Source organism: Austrofundulus limnaeus, unplaced genomic scaffold, assembly GCF_001266775.1.
Source record: "Austrofundulus limnaeus strain Quisiro unplaced genomic scaffold, Austrofundulus_limnaeus-1.0 Scaffold10, whole genome shotgun sequence".
Taxonomy (NCBI): Eukaryota; Metazoa; Chordata; class Actinopteri; order Cyprinodontiformes; family Rivulidae; genus Austrofundulus; species Austrofundulus limnaeus.
Genome location: NW_013952412.1, coordinates 3,913,003 through 3,924,630, shown reverse-complemented (window position 1 = coordinate 3,924,630; position 11,628 = coordinate 3,913,003). Strand labels below are relative to the sequence as shown.

The 11,628-nt window shown below is 38.7% G+C and overlaps 1 protein-coding gene across 3 annotated transcripts in view; it reads right to left on the bottom strand.

The window, feature by feature from the left end:
- hipk3b (homeodomain interacting protein kinase 3b) overlaps window positions 1-11,628 on the bottom strand; it is a 39,313-nt gene that overhangs the window by 2,598 nt on the left and 25,087 nt on the right. Inside the window, exons 4-14 of one of the 3 annotated variants that reach the window (XM_014001891.1) lie at window positions 9,014-9,133; window positions 8,284-8,370; window positions 7,892-8,076; window positions 7,642-7,792; window positions 3,707-3,830; window positions 3,480-3,601; window positions 3,136-3,260; window positions 2,717-2,884; window positions 2,297-2,626; window positions 2,054-2,200; window positions 475-728 (exon numbers count right to left, since the gene is read on the bottom strand). In XM_014001891.1, coding sequence (XP_013857345.1) covers window positions 475-728; window positions 2,054-2,200; window positions 2,297-2,626; window positions 2,717-2,884; window positions 3,136-3,260; window positions 3,480-3,601; window positions 3,707-3,830; window positions 7,642-7,792; window positions 7,892-8,076; window positions 8,284-8,370; window positions 9,014-9,133 — 1,813 coding nt within the window. Of the gene's footprint in view, window positions 264-474; window positions 729-2,053; window positions 2,201-2,296; window positions 2,885-3,135; window positions 3,261-3,479; window positions 3,602-3,706; window positions 3,831-7,641; window positions 7,793-7,891; window positions 8,077-8,283; window positions 8,371-9,013; window positions 9,134-11,628 lie in introns of all 3 variants that reach the window. The other 2 variants (XM_014001892.1, XM_014001890.1) reach the window with 2 other exon arrangements.

Sequence of the window (11,628 nt, the reverse complement as noted above, 5' to 3'; positions counted from 1 at the left end):
GGTAAATGTGTACGCGTTGCATTTGTTGCTCAGAAACTTTATCATTTAATGATAATTACGAGTGTCTCATGTAGCTTTAAGAAGTGCACATCCACACAGACACAGCAAATCTCAGAGTGAGTCTAGAACAAGAATAAAAGGTGTTGACACCATGCAAGTATCCACTCAAGAGATCAGAACAAATTCATCAGTATAGGGAACCCATAATCACCTGTGAGAACCTCTGTAGCCTACTAACACTGCATTATCCCAGGCCATGTGACCTGTAGGGCAGACAGGCAGCAGTGGTGACTAGACTTAGGCTGAAATGACGTAATCAGGGCTAGTTATTAGTCTGAGTGGATGACAACAACAGTTTGGGGAAGAAAAAAACGTCCTAAACTCTCATTTACCGATAGCTGTATTTTAGGTTCAGAAGTTAAAACGTTTTTCTTATACTCTGGGGGGAAAAGAACATTATATGACACGGCGTACCTGTGTTTCCAGATGTTTCGCTGACAGCACAGTTATTGTTCTGCACCCTCATTGGCGGCACTACAACGGTCCGAACCGTTGGCTTGCTGGGCTCAGTTTCTGGGGCGACGCACGCAACCCGTGGCTCACAGTTCTGATTGCTGTCAGCAATGTAGCGGCGCTCTGTAAAGGGACTGCTGCTGTGGCCAGAGCCGTGCGATGTAGGCGAGCTGTCCACTGTGTCACAACTGCTCTCCTGTTCATCATCCGACATGCTTAAAAGGAGGTAAGAAATCATGAAATACTTCACTTTTGCAGTTTAATTAAGATTGTACTTTAATACCATGCTCACTATTGCATTAAAGATAACTAGAGAAATTGCATTTCCTGCCAAAATGCTAGTGTGAATGCTTCATGCTGAAAACCTAAGCTGAAAGCTGCTGAAATTGAGCTGAAAATATTTAATAGAAAAAGTGTTAATGTGAGCTCACTTTGAAAAACTGAAAGAAGCAAAAAAGCCTAACTGCATAAAAACAGTAAAAAGGAGCACAAATCTAGTTGAATATAGAAAACAGCTAAAAGCTAAGAGCTAAAATAGCTGAATATAGCTGAAAACATCTGTAAGAAGCATAAATAGCACTAGGTAGCAATAAAAAGTATTAAAAGTAGAAAAAAGCAGAATAGCTAAAGTAGTATAATGTAGCTAAAATGAGCATAAAATAAGGTAAAGGTAGCAGCCACAATTTGAAATTAGCACCCAGTTGAAATAATTATAGTTGAAAAATAACAAAAACAGGAAAAAAGCAGAAAAAAGCGTAGAATTACATAAAAATGATAATTTGTATTAAAATAACTACAACAGCTCAAATTTTCAGTAAAACTGTTTAAAGGTAGCTGGAAATTATTTAATTAGCATAAGGAGCACAAGTTTGCTAACCTTAGCTGAAAAAAAGTTGTAATAGCTACAAAAAATTTGTATTTAGCTTAGAAAAGCTAACCTTAGCTAATAGCAGCTACACATTAGCTAAAATTTCAGCAAATAGAATACAGCAGAAAACATCTGTAAGAAGCATAAATAGCACAAAGTAGCAGAAATTGGCACAAAAAAGTAGAAAAACCAGAAGAATAGCAGAAAGAAGCAGAATTGTAGCTGAAATAGCAGAAAAATCTAAAATTAGCAAAAAAGTAGCTAAAATTAGCACAAGAAAGTGAAAAAAGCATAACCAGAATAAAATGTGTAAGGTGCTGTAAAGATTTAGAAACATTTTAAATTATTTTAAGGATGTTGAAAACAGCTCCATTAATTTTCAATGGCAAAAAAGTGGCTAAAAAAAGTGAAATAGCTAAAAAAGTATACATAGCTGAAATACCAAAAGTCATAGCACCCCTCATATGAATGAGCTGAATGTTTTGATATTTGAATTGTTGAAATAGCGTATAAATTGAGGAATGAGTTAAGATGCTGAAAAACATACGGAAGAAAAAATGATCTCCATAGTGTGAATGTGATGAAGCTTTCACACAATAATAGTAATGCATGTGATAGGAGTAGCCTTAATAATTCTAAATCAGCACATGAGCATTTTTGTAAATAACTGACCTGTTGGGGTGTTTGCAGGGAGAGTTGCTGGACTGTGCTGAGGTGGAAGAGCTGGTGCTGAGCGTACTGTCGGGGCTGCTGAGAGAACACACTCTCTCCATGCTGACGGTGCTYTGACACGCTTCACAATCAGCGCTGCCCTTACATCTGAGTGCCGGAGCAGAAGAAAAGTAAGACACACAACTCTAATAATCCCTTCTGAGTTGTTTTTTTTTAACGTGGGACTTTAACGGCAGTACTCACTCCCCCATTGAGTGTCTTTGTGCATCGTCCTCTTCATCACTGCTGATACTGATGACACTAACAGTYGGGCTGGCTAGATCAGAGATCACCATGGCCTGCCGCTGCTCCTGTGAACCCGAGCGCTCGTCACAGTCTGGCTCCACTTTACAGCAGTTCTCCTCATCCTCCTCCACTTGCTCTGCTGCTTGCTCCTCCCCCACAGAGTGTCCTTCCTTTGGACATTTGGCCTCCTCTTCCTCGATCTCTTCCACATTCTTTGCTGTGTCGGCCATCTTTGGAGAGTGACATGCTAAGTTTTGAATGGTTGTGTTTTGGGAGTTGTTGCTGCTCCTATGAACGATTTGAAAATATAAATCATTACATTCAGAAAGGAGCATGATAATGCAGTATACTGTATATCTGGTCTTTAATGTGAAGTACCTGTTCATACAAGGTTTTGCTCTCTTATTTGCAGCTGGCTGTGGCCACACCACATGTGCAATGCCTATGTTGACTGGCTGGTGGGCGGACATGGTCATTTGGTTAGTTAAGAATGGCTGAGGGTGTGCAATCATGGAGCTGTAATGGTTACCATGGGGACGTACTTTCCTGCAATGTGAAAACCGATCCATGAAAATCAAGCCAGAACCATTTAGCACAATTTTTGACAAAATGATTTGACTTAAAGTGCACGTATGAYTCATATTAACATTTAGGGAGGCAGGCATGCTGCATCAGACTTATTCGTCTACTCCAAAAGCACAGCAACTAAGACTAATAAAAGAACAGAAATGATAAAACTATTATATTGAAGCTATAAATACATAAATACCACCTCCTCAACTAGAAAGGTTTCTTACCCCCAGTCGCCAATTCTCTGAGAGCCTGTCACAGTGTCAGATGCCAGAGTGGTTGGCGGTGGGGGCACAGATGTCACCTGCTGCCAAGTGGGCACCAATATCTGCTGTGCACGGCTCGACCAGGCCTGTTTGTGTGAAGAAAAGCAAGTGAATGAGTCACTTTACTGATGTTTTCTTTAGTTAGAACACCAAAACATGCACTTTGAACTTAGCTAACAACAAACACAAAGCCTACATTTGTTCTATATCAAATAACCCAATGCACAAAATAATTAAGCTTTTCTGTCCCTTTATTTCAGCCTACAGTATGTAGGYTGATTTTTCTATGCTTGTTGACCCCTTACCTGTGTGATGACTCCAGGTCTGATTTGTATTGGCTGAATGGAGGGAGCTTGAGTGACCAGAGGTACAGAGGCCTCCATACGCACAGAGTAGCCAGCTGGTTTTGCTGCGTTAGTGGGGATGCCTGCAAAGGCAACAGAAAATATAAGATTTTATCTTTAGATACCAACTCTAATCAACAAAATAAACAACAAATTAGTTCAACTAACATTTGCAGTTTATATCCTACCTTGTATTGTTGGRGGACACAGAATGAGAGCCTGCTGAAATGACTCATTGCATCCAAACTGACCACTCCCAGCCTGAAGTGGTATACCTGGGTGCATTACTGAGGGTGCCGATGGAACTAAACCCTAAAAAGAAGGGTAAAGAAAACATGACTGTACTAATCTGATGTGCTCAAAAAACAAACTATAGCATAATACAGCCAGTAGATGGCGACACTTCAAACAGCAGTTTGTTTTTCTAGCAAAACATTTGCTTATCTGTCAACAAGACAGAAAAACAACAAGACTGAAATCAACATAGGAAAACAATATAAGTCAAATAATAATCAAGGTCCACATTTTTAGGAAGGAGTGCTTAAAAGCTCCACTTTTCCTATAGACCTTTTGTTACTGCACACAGTCATCACAGATTCTGGTAAAGTGACTATCAATTGAAAGGTTGACGAGCTTTTTTGCAGTCTCACTGTTTAAGTTACTTTGTTTGTCAGCCTGGATAATTAACAGAACGTCAAACAACATAAAACTTAAGAGTTTGAAATAGGCCAGCAAAGAAGCGAGGAGCATGTTGTTTTCCTTCACCACTAACACTGCTCTCGTGCCTGGGTATAATCACATTTAATGGATAACAAGAACTAGAGCTATATTGTTCTGTGACTGCATGTTGGCCAGCCCCCATACACATGACAGTGAACACAAAGCAGTCTTTCAAATGGGTAATTATAAAACAGCCACAACATTTCCCAGACAAGGTCTTCTCAACTTTGTCATAGTTGAAACCCTTTATAAAGTGCTTTAGACATGTTAAAGAAATGATAACTGATCAGATTTACTGAGCCAAGCATTTCATCAGATATTCTTTCAGTTTTCAGTTCAAAATAGGAAAGTCAGAAACTCCTAAAATCTTTTTTCCCCTCTTTTGATGAATTCAACATTGCTTTTTGCAACTAGTAGAAATATTTGTGGAGGTTTTTTTTATCTTCATCATAATAGATTTCAACCTAGACCCTGAGACTTTTTRCATTGTAAGGATCAAAAACTAGAAAAGGGGGGTCAGCTCCTCTTTTCTCCTCAGCAACAACACTGATTTGTACTGTTGCCATGACCTCAGAAACATGACGTGATTTAGTTACCATGACAGCAGTGCTAGGACGCAATAAGATGGGCAAGTCGGCATACAGAAAGGCAATAAAAGCAAGGAAACGGTTTTTACAGGAACAAATAAACAGAACAGAACATTGGATGTCAAGAACCTGCAACATTTGTTATTTCATCACTCAGATATTTCTCATGTTTTCTAACTTAAGCGATAATGTGAAAACAAACTCTTGTTGTTTGGTTYGTTTAAATGTTATTTATTTAATTTAATGATTACTAGGGCTGAAACTAATGACTATTTTGATAGTCGACTAATCAGCAATTTTTTTTCCAATTGGCCGATTAGTCTACGATTATTTTTGTCACGATGTCTATCTAAGCTTCCTGTGGACGCATCTCCTGTTCCAGCTCCAGTGCACATCTCATCTCACCTGCTCATCATAACTGTGAATAACAAGTCCCCCAGCTAATTAAAAATAACCCATGAAACGTGATTTTGAACCTGAAACTTTGATTGATATTAAATCACTGAATTATACTAATATTATGTCCTGTCTCGTCTTAACCCGTTTTTTTTTTTTTTTTTTTTTTTTTTTGATGGAGTTGAAGTCATATAACTTTTGAACTGCAACATCCAACAAGATTTCAAACAGGATGGATTGTTTTTATGTCCCTGAAAGTCAAATTTAACCAAAGTTATTTTTTTAGTTTATTTAGGACGTGCAGCAGGGCATGTTACCAGCTCCTCATGCTGGTGACAGGCTGATATTTTGAATTATTTGTACCATAGCTGTTTGATTAAGACTAATTGCAGTTTAACAAGTTTTTTATAACTTCTTTTTTACTATGTATACATTAATGTTAAAATAGATCTGAGTGACCCCTTAACAGTTGGCCTGAAATTCCTTAAAAGTCTTTTGACTTTTTCTATTTTATTTAAGGTGTCATGCTAAAGGTAAGAACCAGAGGAAGTCATCTGACACCCTGGTTTTAAATAAAACAGCCCCCGGCAGCCTCTGGAAATGTCTGAAAACATGGTCTGAAATATTATAATGCCCAGTCGGACCCCCAAAGCACTTTATAGTTACAGTCATTCTCCCAGTCACACATACATTCAAACWGATGGTGGTAAGCTACACTGTAGCCACAGCTGCCCTGGGGCACACTGACAGAGGCAAGGCTGCCATGCGCCGGCACCACCGGACCCTCTGACCACCATCAGTAGGCGAGGAAGGTGAAGTGTCTTGCCCAAGGACACAACAACCGAGACGGCTGGACTGGGGATCAAACCGTCAACCCTCCAGTTGCAGAACGACTCCCCTAACCACTCAGACACAGCCGCAGAAACCAAACTGTAGTGTTTTCTCATCACTGGCTACGTTCACACTGCAGGTCTTAATGCTCAATTCAGATCTTTTTGAAAAAAATCAGATCTTTTTGTGTGAACRTTCRCATTACATTTTAAATGTGACCTGCATCAGACTCCAGTGTGAACGCTACACAGCACTGATGTGACACGCATGCGCAGTAAAAGACGTGACTTCTCATTCAGCTGGCTTGTTTCTTTACAGAGCTAGCATGGATGCTAATTTTTGCACGTCGAATCTGAAGTTGCTGTTTAATCAGTCGATTAAATAATTATCTGACCTGCTTCTTTAGTTCAGTGTTTATATCTGAACCTGCCTCTAACCTGATGCTCCAGTGAAGCATTTTATTTTTGGAAATAAAGTATCGACCGAGTAATTTTAGGATCGATACGCTCCGCGACCCAGGCTGGACGTCATTATTATCATACTATCTACATGGAAAATAAAAAGTCGAAGCAACTGGACTTGTGTTTTGGAGCTGTAAATACATGGAGCTACAGATTTAAACAGCGAGACTTGAGGTTCGTGTCTTTTCGATCCTTCACCTCACTGATGAAAGTCAGATGGAATGAGACATGAACGTTCACACTGCAGTTGGTTTGAAAACATCAGATATTTATCCGGTTTAGAACCGCATACTGAAACGGCCTGGGTCGGATTTAAAAAAAAAATCTGATTTTTCGCGTTCAGACTGTCATAAAAAAATCTGATATGGGTCGCATGGGGCAAAAAAATCGGATTTGGGTCGGATTTGCCTGCAGTATGAACGTAGCCAAAGACTGTTAAGGGGTTAACTTATTAGCTACGTTAGAATATCTGATAGCTGCGCTTCCAACAAACACCGTTTTCTGATGATAAACTAACAAAACTTATAGACAGCTGTCTACAGCACAAAGTGATCAGTCACTGAAAATAACATTTATAAGGCATCAACCTGACAAACTAATTTTCTGAAACTCACTCATCTGCAGAGGACGACTGCAGCCTATTAGCGTCTCATGATGTCATGTTTTTGCTGCCGCTGTCCTCCCGTGGAATAACTGAGCCTGTATTTTACTTACTTTGGTGAAATTTTTGATAAACTGTAAATGTTTAAATCTTGTTTTTTTTCCTCTTTGATGCAATCATCTTTCTTTTCCGCCATTATTATCGCTCTTTGATTTGCCCACGGCTTCKTCTGTGGTTTGCAGGGTGGTACGCCACGGCCTTCTTCTTTTGTAAACAAACCAACTCCAGACAATAGAAATGATTCTGCCCCCAGCAGTTCATGAATTGCACTGCAGTTACAAATGAACCTTTACGTGGGTAAATAATATGATGCGTCGACATTATAATTCCGCGTCGACTTATTTTTATAAATCGACGTCGTTGACTTTGTTGACTAATCATTGCAGCCTAAATGATTACTATGCAAGTATGAAAAAAATAAAAATAAAATTATATGGATGGAAGTGAAAAGACCCTGAGCAGCTTACTTGAGTATGGACAGCTGGGATCTTGCTGAAGGGGTGGTTGGCTGAGGCAGCAGTTGTAGGTCTAACAAAAGGACCTTTGTTTCGATTGGCAGCCTCATACGCACTGGGACGAGTCCAGCAAACATCCATGATATGGAAACATGACTTTACGCTGCAGACAAAACAGATAAAACATTACGTTACAACACGTCACATGGGGCATTTATAATGACATCAACAAGGCTAAAAAACGCAGGTAAAGAGGACCCACTGGTTGCTGTGTGGAAAGTCGAGCAGGTGTTGCATTGTCACAAATGKGTGGATGAGAGCTTCAGCAGGGGCGATTCTCTCATCTGCATCAATCAGCAACATCTTCTTCAGCAGGCCCACAAACTCCCGGCGGTCTGCTTTTTCTGCTAGCAAGTCACTACCTTCCAGATTCATCATCAAGTTCACCTGATGTGAAAAAAATAATTATAAAATTAGGTGTTAACCTACTGAACAGAAAAAAACTAAAGCAGAATGAGAAATGCTGCACTAAATAATATTTGAAATGCAAATATTTTATTAATTTATACCCATTTTTCACACAAAAGTGTTATTTAACTTAAACAAAATTAGCAAGAATGTTCTAAACATTGCGGTCTACACTGCTAAACATACATGCGCTATGTCATCCAAACAGCTGAAGATGTACTTCCTTGCTTCCTTCGATTTCATCCCCGTCTCCGTCTCATGCTCATCTGTTGACTGCAAAACAAATTACAAAGACAGTTGAGAACACAAGAAGTGAATTTATTGAAACCAATGTGTGCAGCTGAAAAACCTATCCTGATAAAATTCTCACTTGTTTTTGAATTTTTTTTATTTATTTACCGCTATTTTACCAGGCAAATCCCACTGAGATCTCAGATCTCTTTTTCAAGGGAGGCCTGGGCCTGAAGGCAACCTATTGTACATGTTTTTGCGGGGTGGGGGAAACCGGAGTACCCGGAGAAAACCCACGCAAGCACGAGGAGAACATGCAAACTCYGCACAGAAAAACCCCAGGTCCGAACTGGGGATCAAACCCAGGACCTTCTTGCTGTGGGGCGTCGGTGCTAACCACTGAGCCATTGTGCTGCCCAAAGCTTGTTAAGCTTCATCATAAGGAACATGTAAATGTTAAACYCAAATATGTGACAAGCAAACTTTGAAACAATTTTACCAAAATGTCACTTTTGAGAACTCCAAGCATKTTTTACAAATTAAAAGAAAAAAATGTGTAGATTAAGTTCAAAGTTGACCTGTGACATTCAACTTTAAAGAATTAGTAAACATAAGACAGTGACATGTTGTTTTGACCAGGGAATCATAATTTTCTGTAACTGTGAAATATGCAAATACTCCTCACCTTTAGTCTCCATGCTGCATAAGGTGAGTCAGACTCTCTGCAAAAAAACCGTTCCGTTTTTGTCCCTGCATTCAGTAAATGTTCTCCTGGCAAACCTTGCGTCTGTGAGATGTAGCGAATCTGTTGCACAGAAGGAGAAAAAGGAAAACCAAGACAACATTAAAAATTGAATTATAGCTACCAACAAATATAACTGCCTTTGGCTTCAGAAACATTAGAAAAGGTATGCTAAAATGTTTCACTGTTCTGAAGTCATCACAGTAAACGTTTTTACTACTGGTGTCAGTTTTATTCTCTGACTCACTCTAAAGCGAATATCATTTCAACACTCCTGTGTACTGATGTTACTTCCCAAAGTTTTTCACAGTGACATCTCACTTTCAGCTCCCTCAGTCTCAGAGTGTGGAGGGAGCAGTCGCAGACACCTTAAAGATGGATTACTCCTGTGAAAGGTCTAAACTACCCCCAAAAAAACACCACTATGCTGACTGTAGCTTGACTCTGAAAAATGCTATGTACACTGTGGTAGCAGAGGTTACAACAGTTTCAGTGCCAAATGCTTTCCTGGAGAATGAAGCTTGCCAGTCAGATGCTACGGWACAAAAATGTCACACGAAGGTTTATGAGAGGAGAGCGGCAAGAAGCCCAACTGACGTCAATCACACCCAAGTGTAAAGAACAACAATCGTTAAAAATGCAGCRTGGCTAAGAAGCAAAGCGATACACTGAGAATGATGGAAGATCATGAAGAAGTCAATACAGATATTCAAACCATTCCATATTCCATATTATTAACCCTTGGGCCTTGATTGCCACCTTAAAGGCCACAAAATAAACATCTGTTTTTCAACTATGGGCTGAGAGAGTTGCAGGATGACATTGGTTTTAMATTGACTGAGCTGCATTACACTTTCTCACCACAAGTAGCAATGCGCCAGTCACATGTTTAACAACTTCTTTAATACATAAAAGAAGAAACTTAGCCTGCTGCTAGCAAAAGTTAGAGAAATGGAAACATTTTAAATGGAAAGTTGAAGGCAAAAGACTAAGAAAACTTGCCAAAATGACCAAAATCGGACATAAGTATGATGCAGACTTTATAAAAAATGATAGTATAGGGCAAGCTGTATTTGTATTTTGTAGTTTTTGTGTCATTTGATTTCTCAGGCTAGTCTATTTTGTTACAGACTTACTCATGGTGTTCAGTGCGTAACACAAATAACAATATAATAGACAAATTTCTAGTAGGGCCTATGATCTCAAAGACTAGTTCTCAGTCACTGTTCTTACCTTTCAATAAATACATAAGAATTTTATGCTTTCATAATCCTCAATAATGCGCTTTAAATGGCTTAAAAATGCAGATTTTTGTGCAGATTTTTTCTAAATTTTTCAGGGGGCATGCATCTGAACCCACCTAGGATCACTGAGACAGGCTAAAATGTCTCGTGTCCCTCACTGCCACCAGCAAATATTGGTAAGTATATAAATGTTATGTGTCATAACATTTATTTGATAAGGTACTGTATTTGCTTCTTAAATTGTAAGTTCATTTCAATTAGYTATAATGCAAATACAATACAAATTAAAACAAGATTTAGATCAATTATCACTTTTATTTGTTAATATCTGACTGGGCCTCCTGCCACATTAGATTCAACAAAATGGGCTTGGGTCCCAAGTAGGGCTGCCACGATTAATCGATTAATCGACGACTAATCGATTATTAAAATAATCGATGACTAATTTAATAATCGATTAATCGTTTTCTTTTTGTTGTTGTTGTTGTTCTTTACTTTGTTTTTCTCTCCAAACTGCTTTGACACCTTCCACTGCCACGTCTGCCTTTCTGTCTTTGACACACATGCACAGTAGTGGTAACTGGGGTAGGCCGTGGACGTCACAAGTAGGGCTGCACTGACTAGTTGAAATAATCGATGACGTTGATTATGTAAATTTGTCGACGCAGATTTTTTTATTATCAATTCGCTGTATTACATAACCACCACGTGAATGTTCATGTAATTCCATTTCGGTACCTAAAAGCATCATTGCGACCGTATTGTCATAAGAGTGGTGAGTTTTTCATGAAAATATTACAATTACAGAAAATATTACAATATTAAAGAACTGTTCTTGTTAATTTGATTTGAAACATTTTAAATTTCCAGTGCACTCACATCACAATAACATAGATTTGTTGTTAGAATAATCGATTAATCAAAAAAATAATCGTTAGATTAAATCGATTAGAAAATAATCATTTGGTACAGCACTATTCAGCTTAGCCTGTTAGCCTTCGCACTAGCCCTCACGCTATATTACCTTATATGTATTAGCTCTGCGTTAGCGCGACAAACAAGCTAAACTGAGGTCCTCCTTCCATAATTTCAGTTGCAGCTGAGTCATTTTTGTGTTCCCCTCTCTGTCATGTGGATGGAGGACCTCAGTGATGAGAGGAGAATGTTTATCGCTGAGCTAATACTTACTGTAAATACACTGCAAAAACTGTTTATCTTACCAAGTTTTAAAATCTTATATCAGCCAATAAATCTTTTTGATCTTGTTTTGAGACTGATTTACTAAACAAGAACTGATTATGTAAGAATAATAAT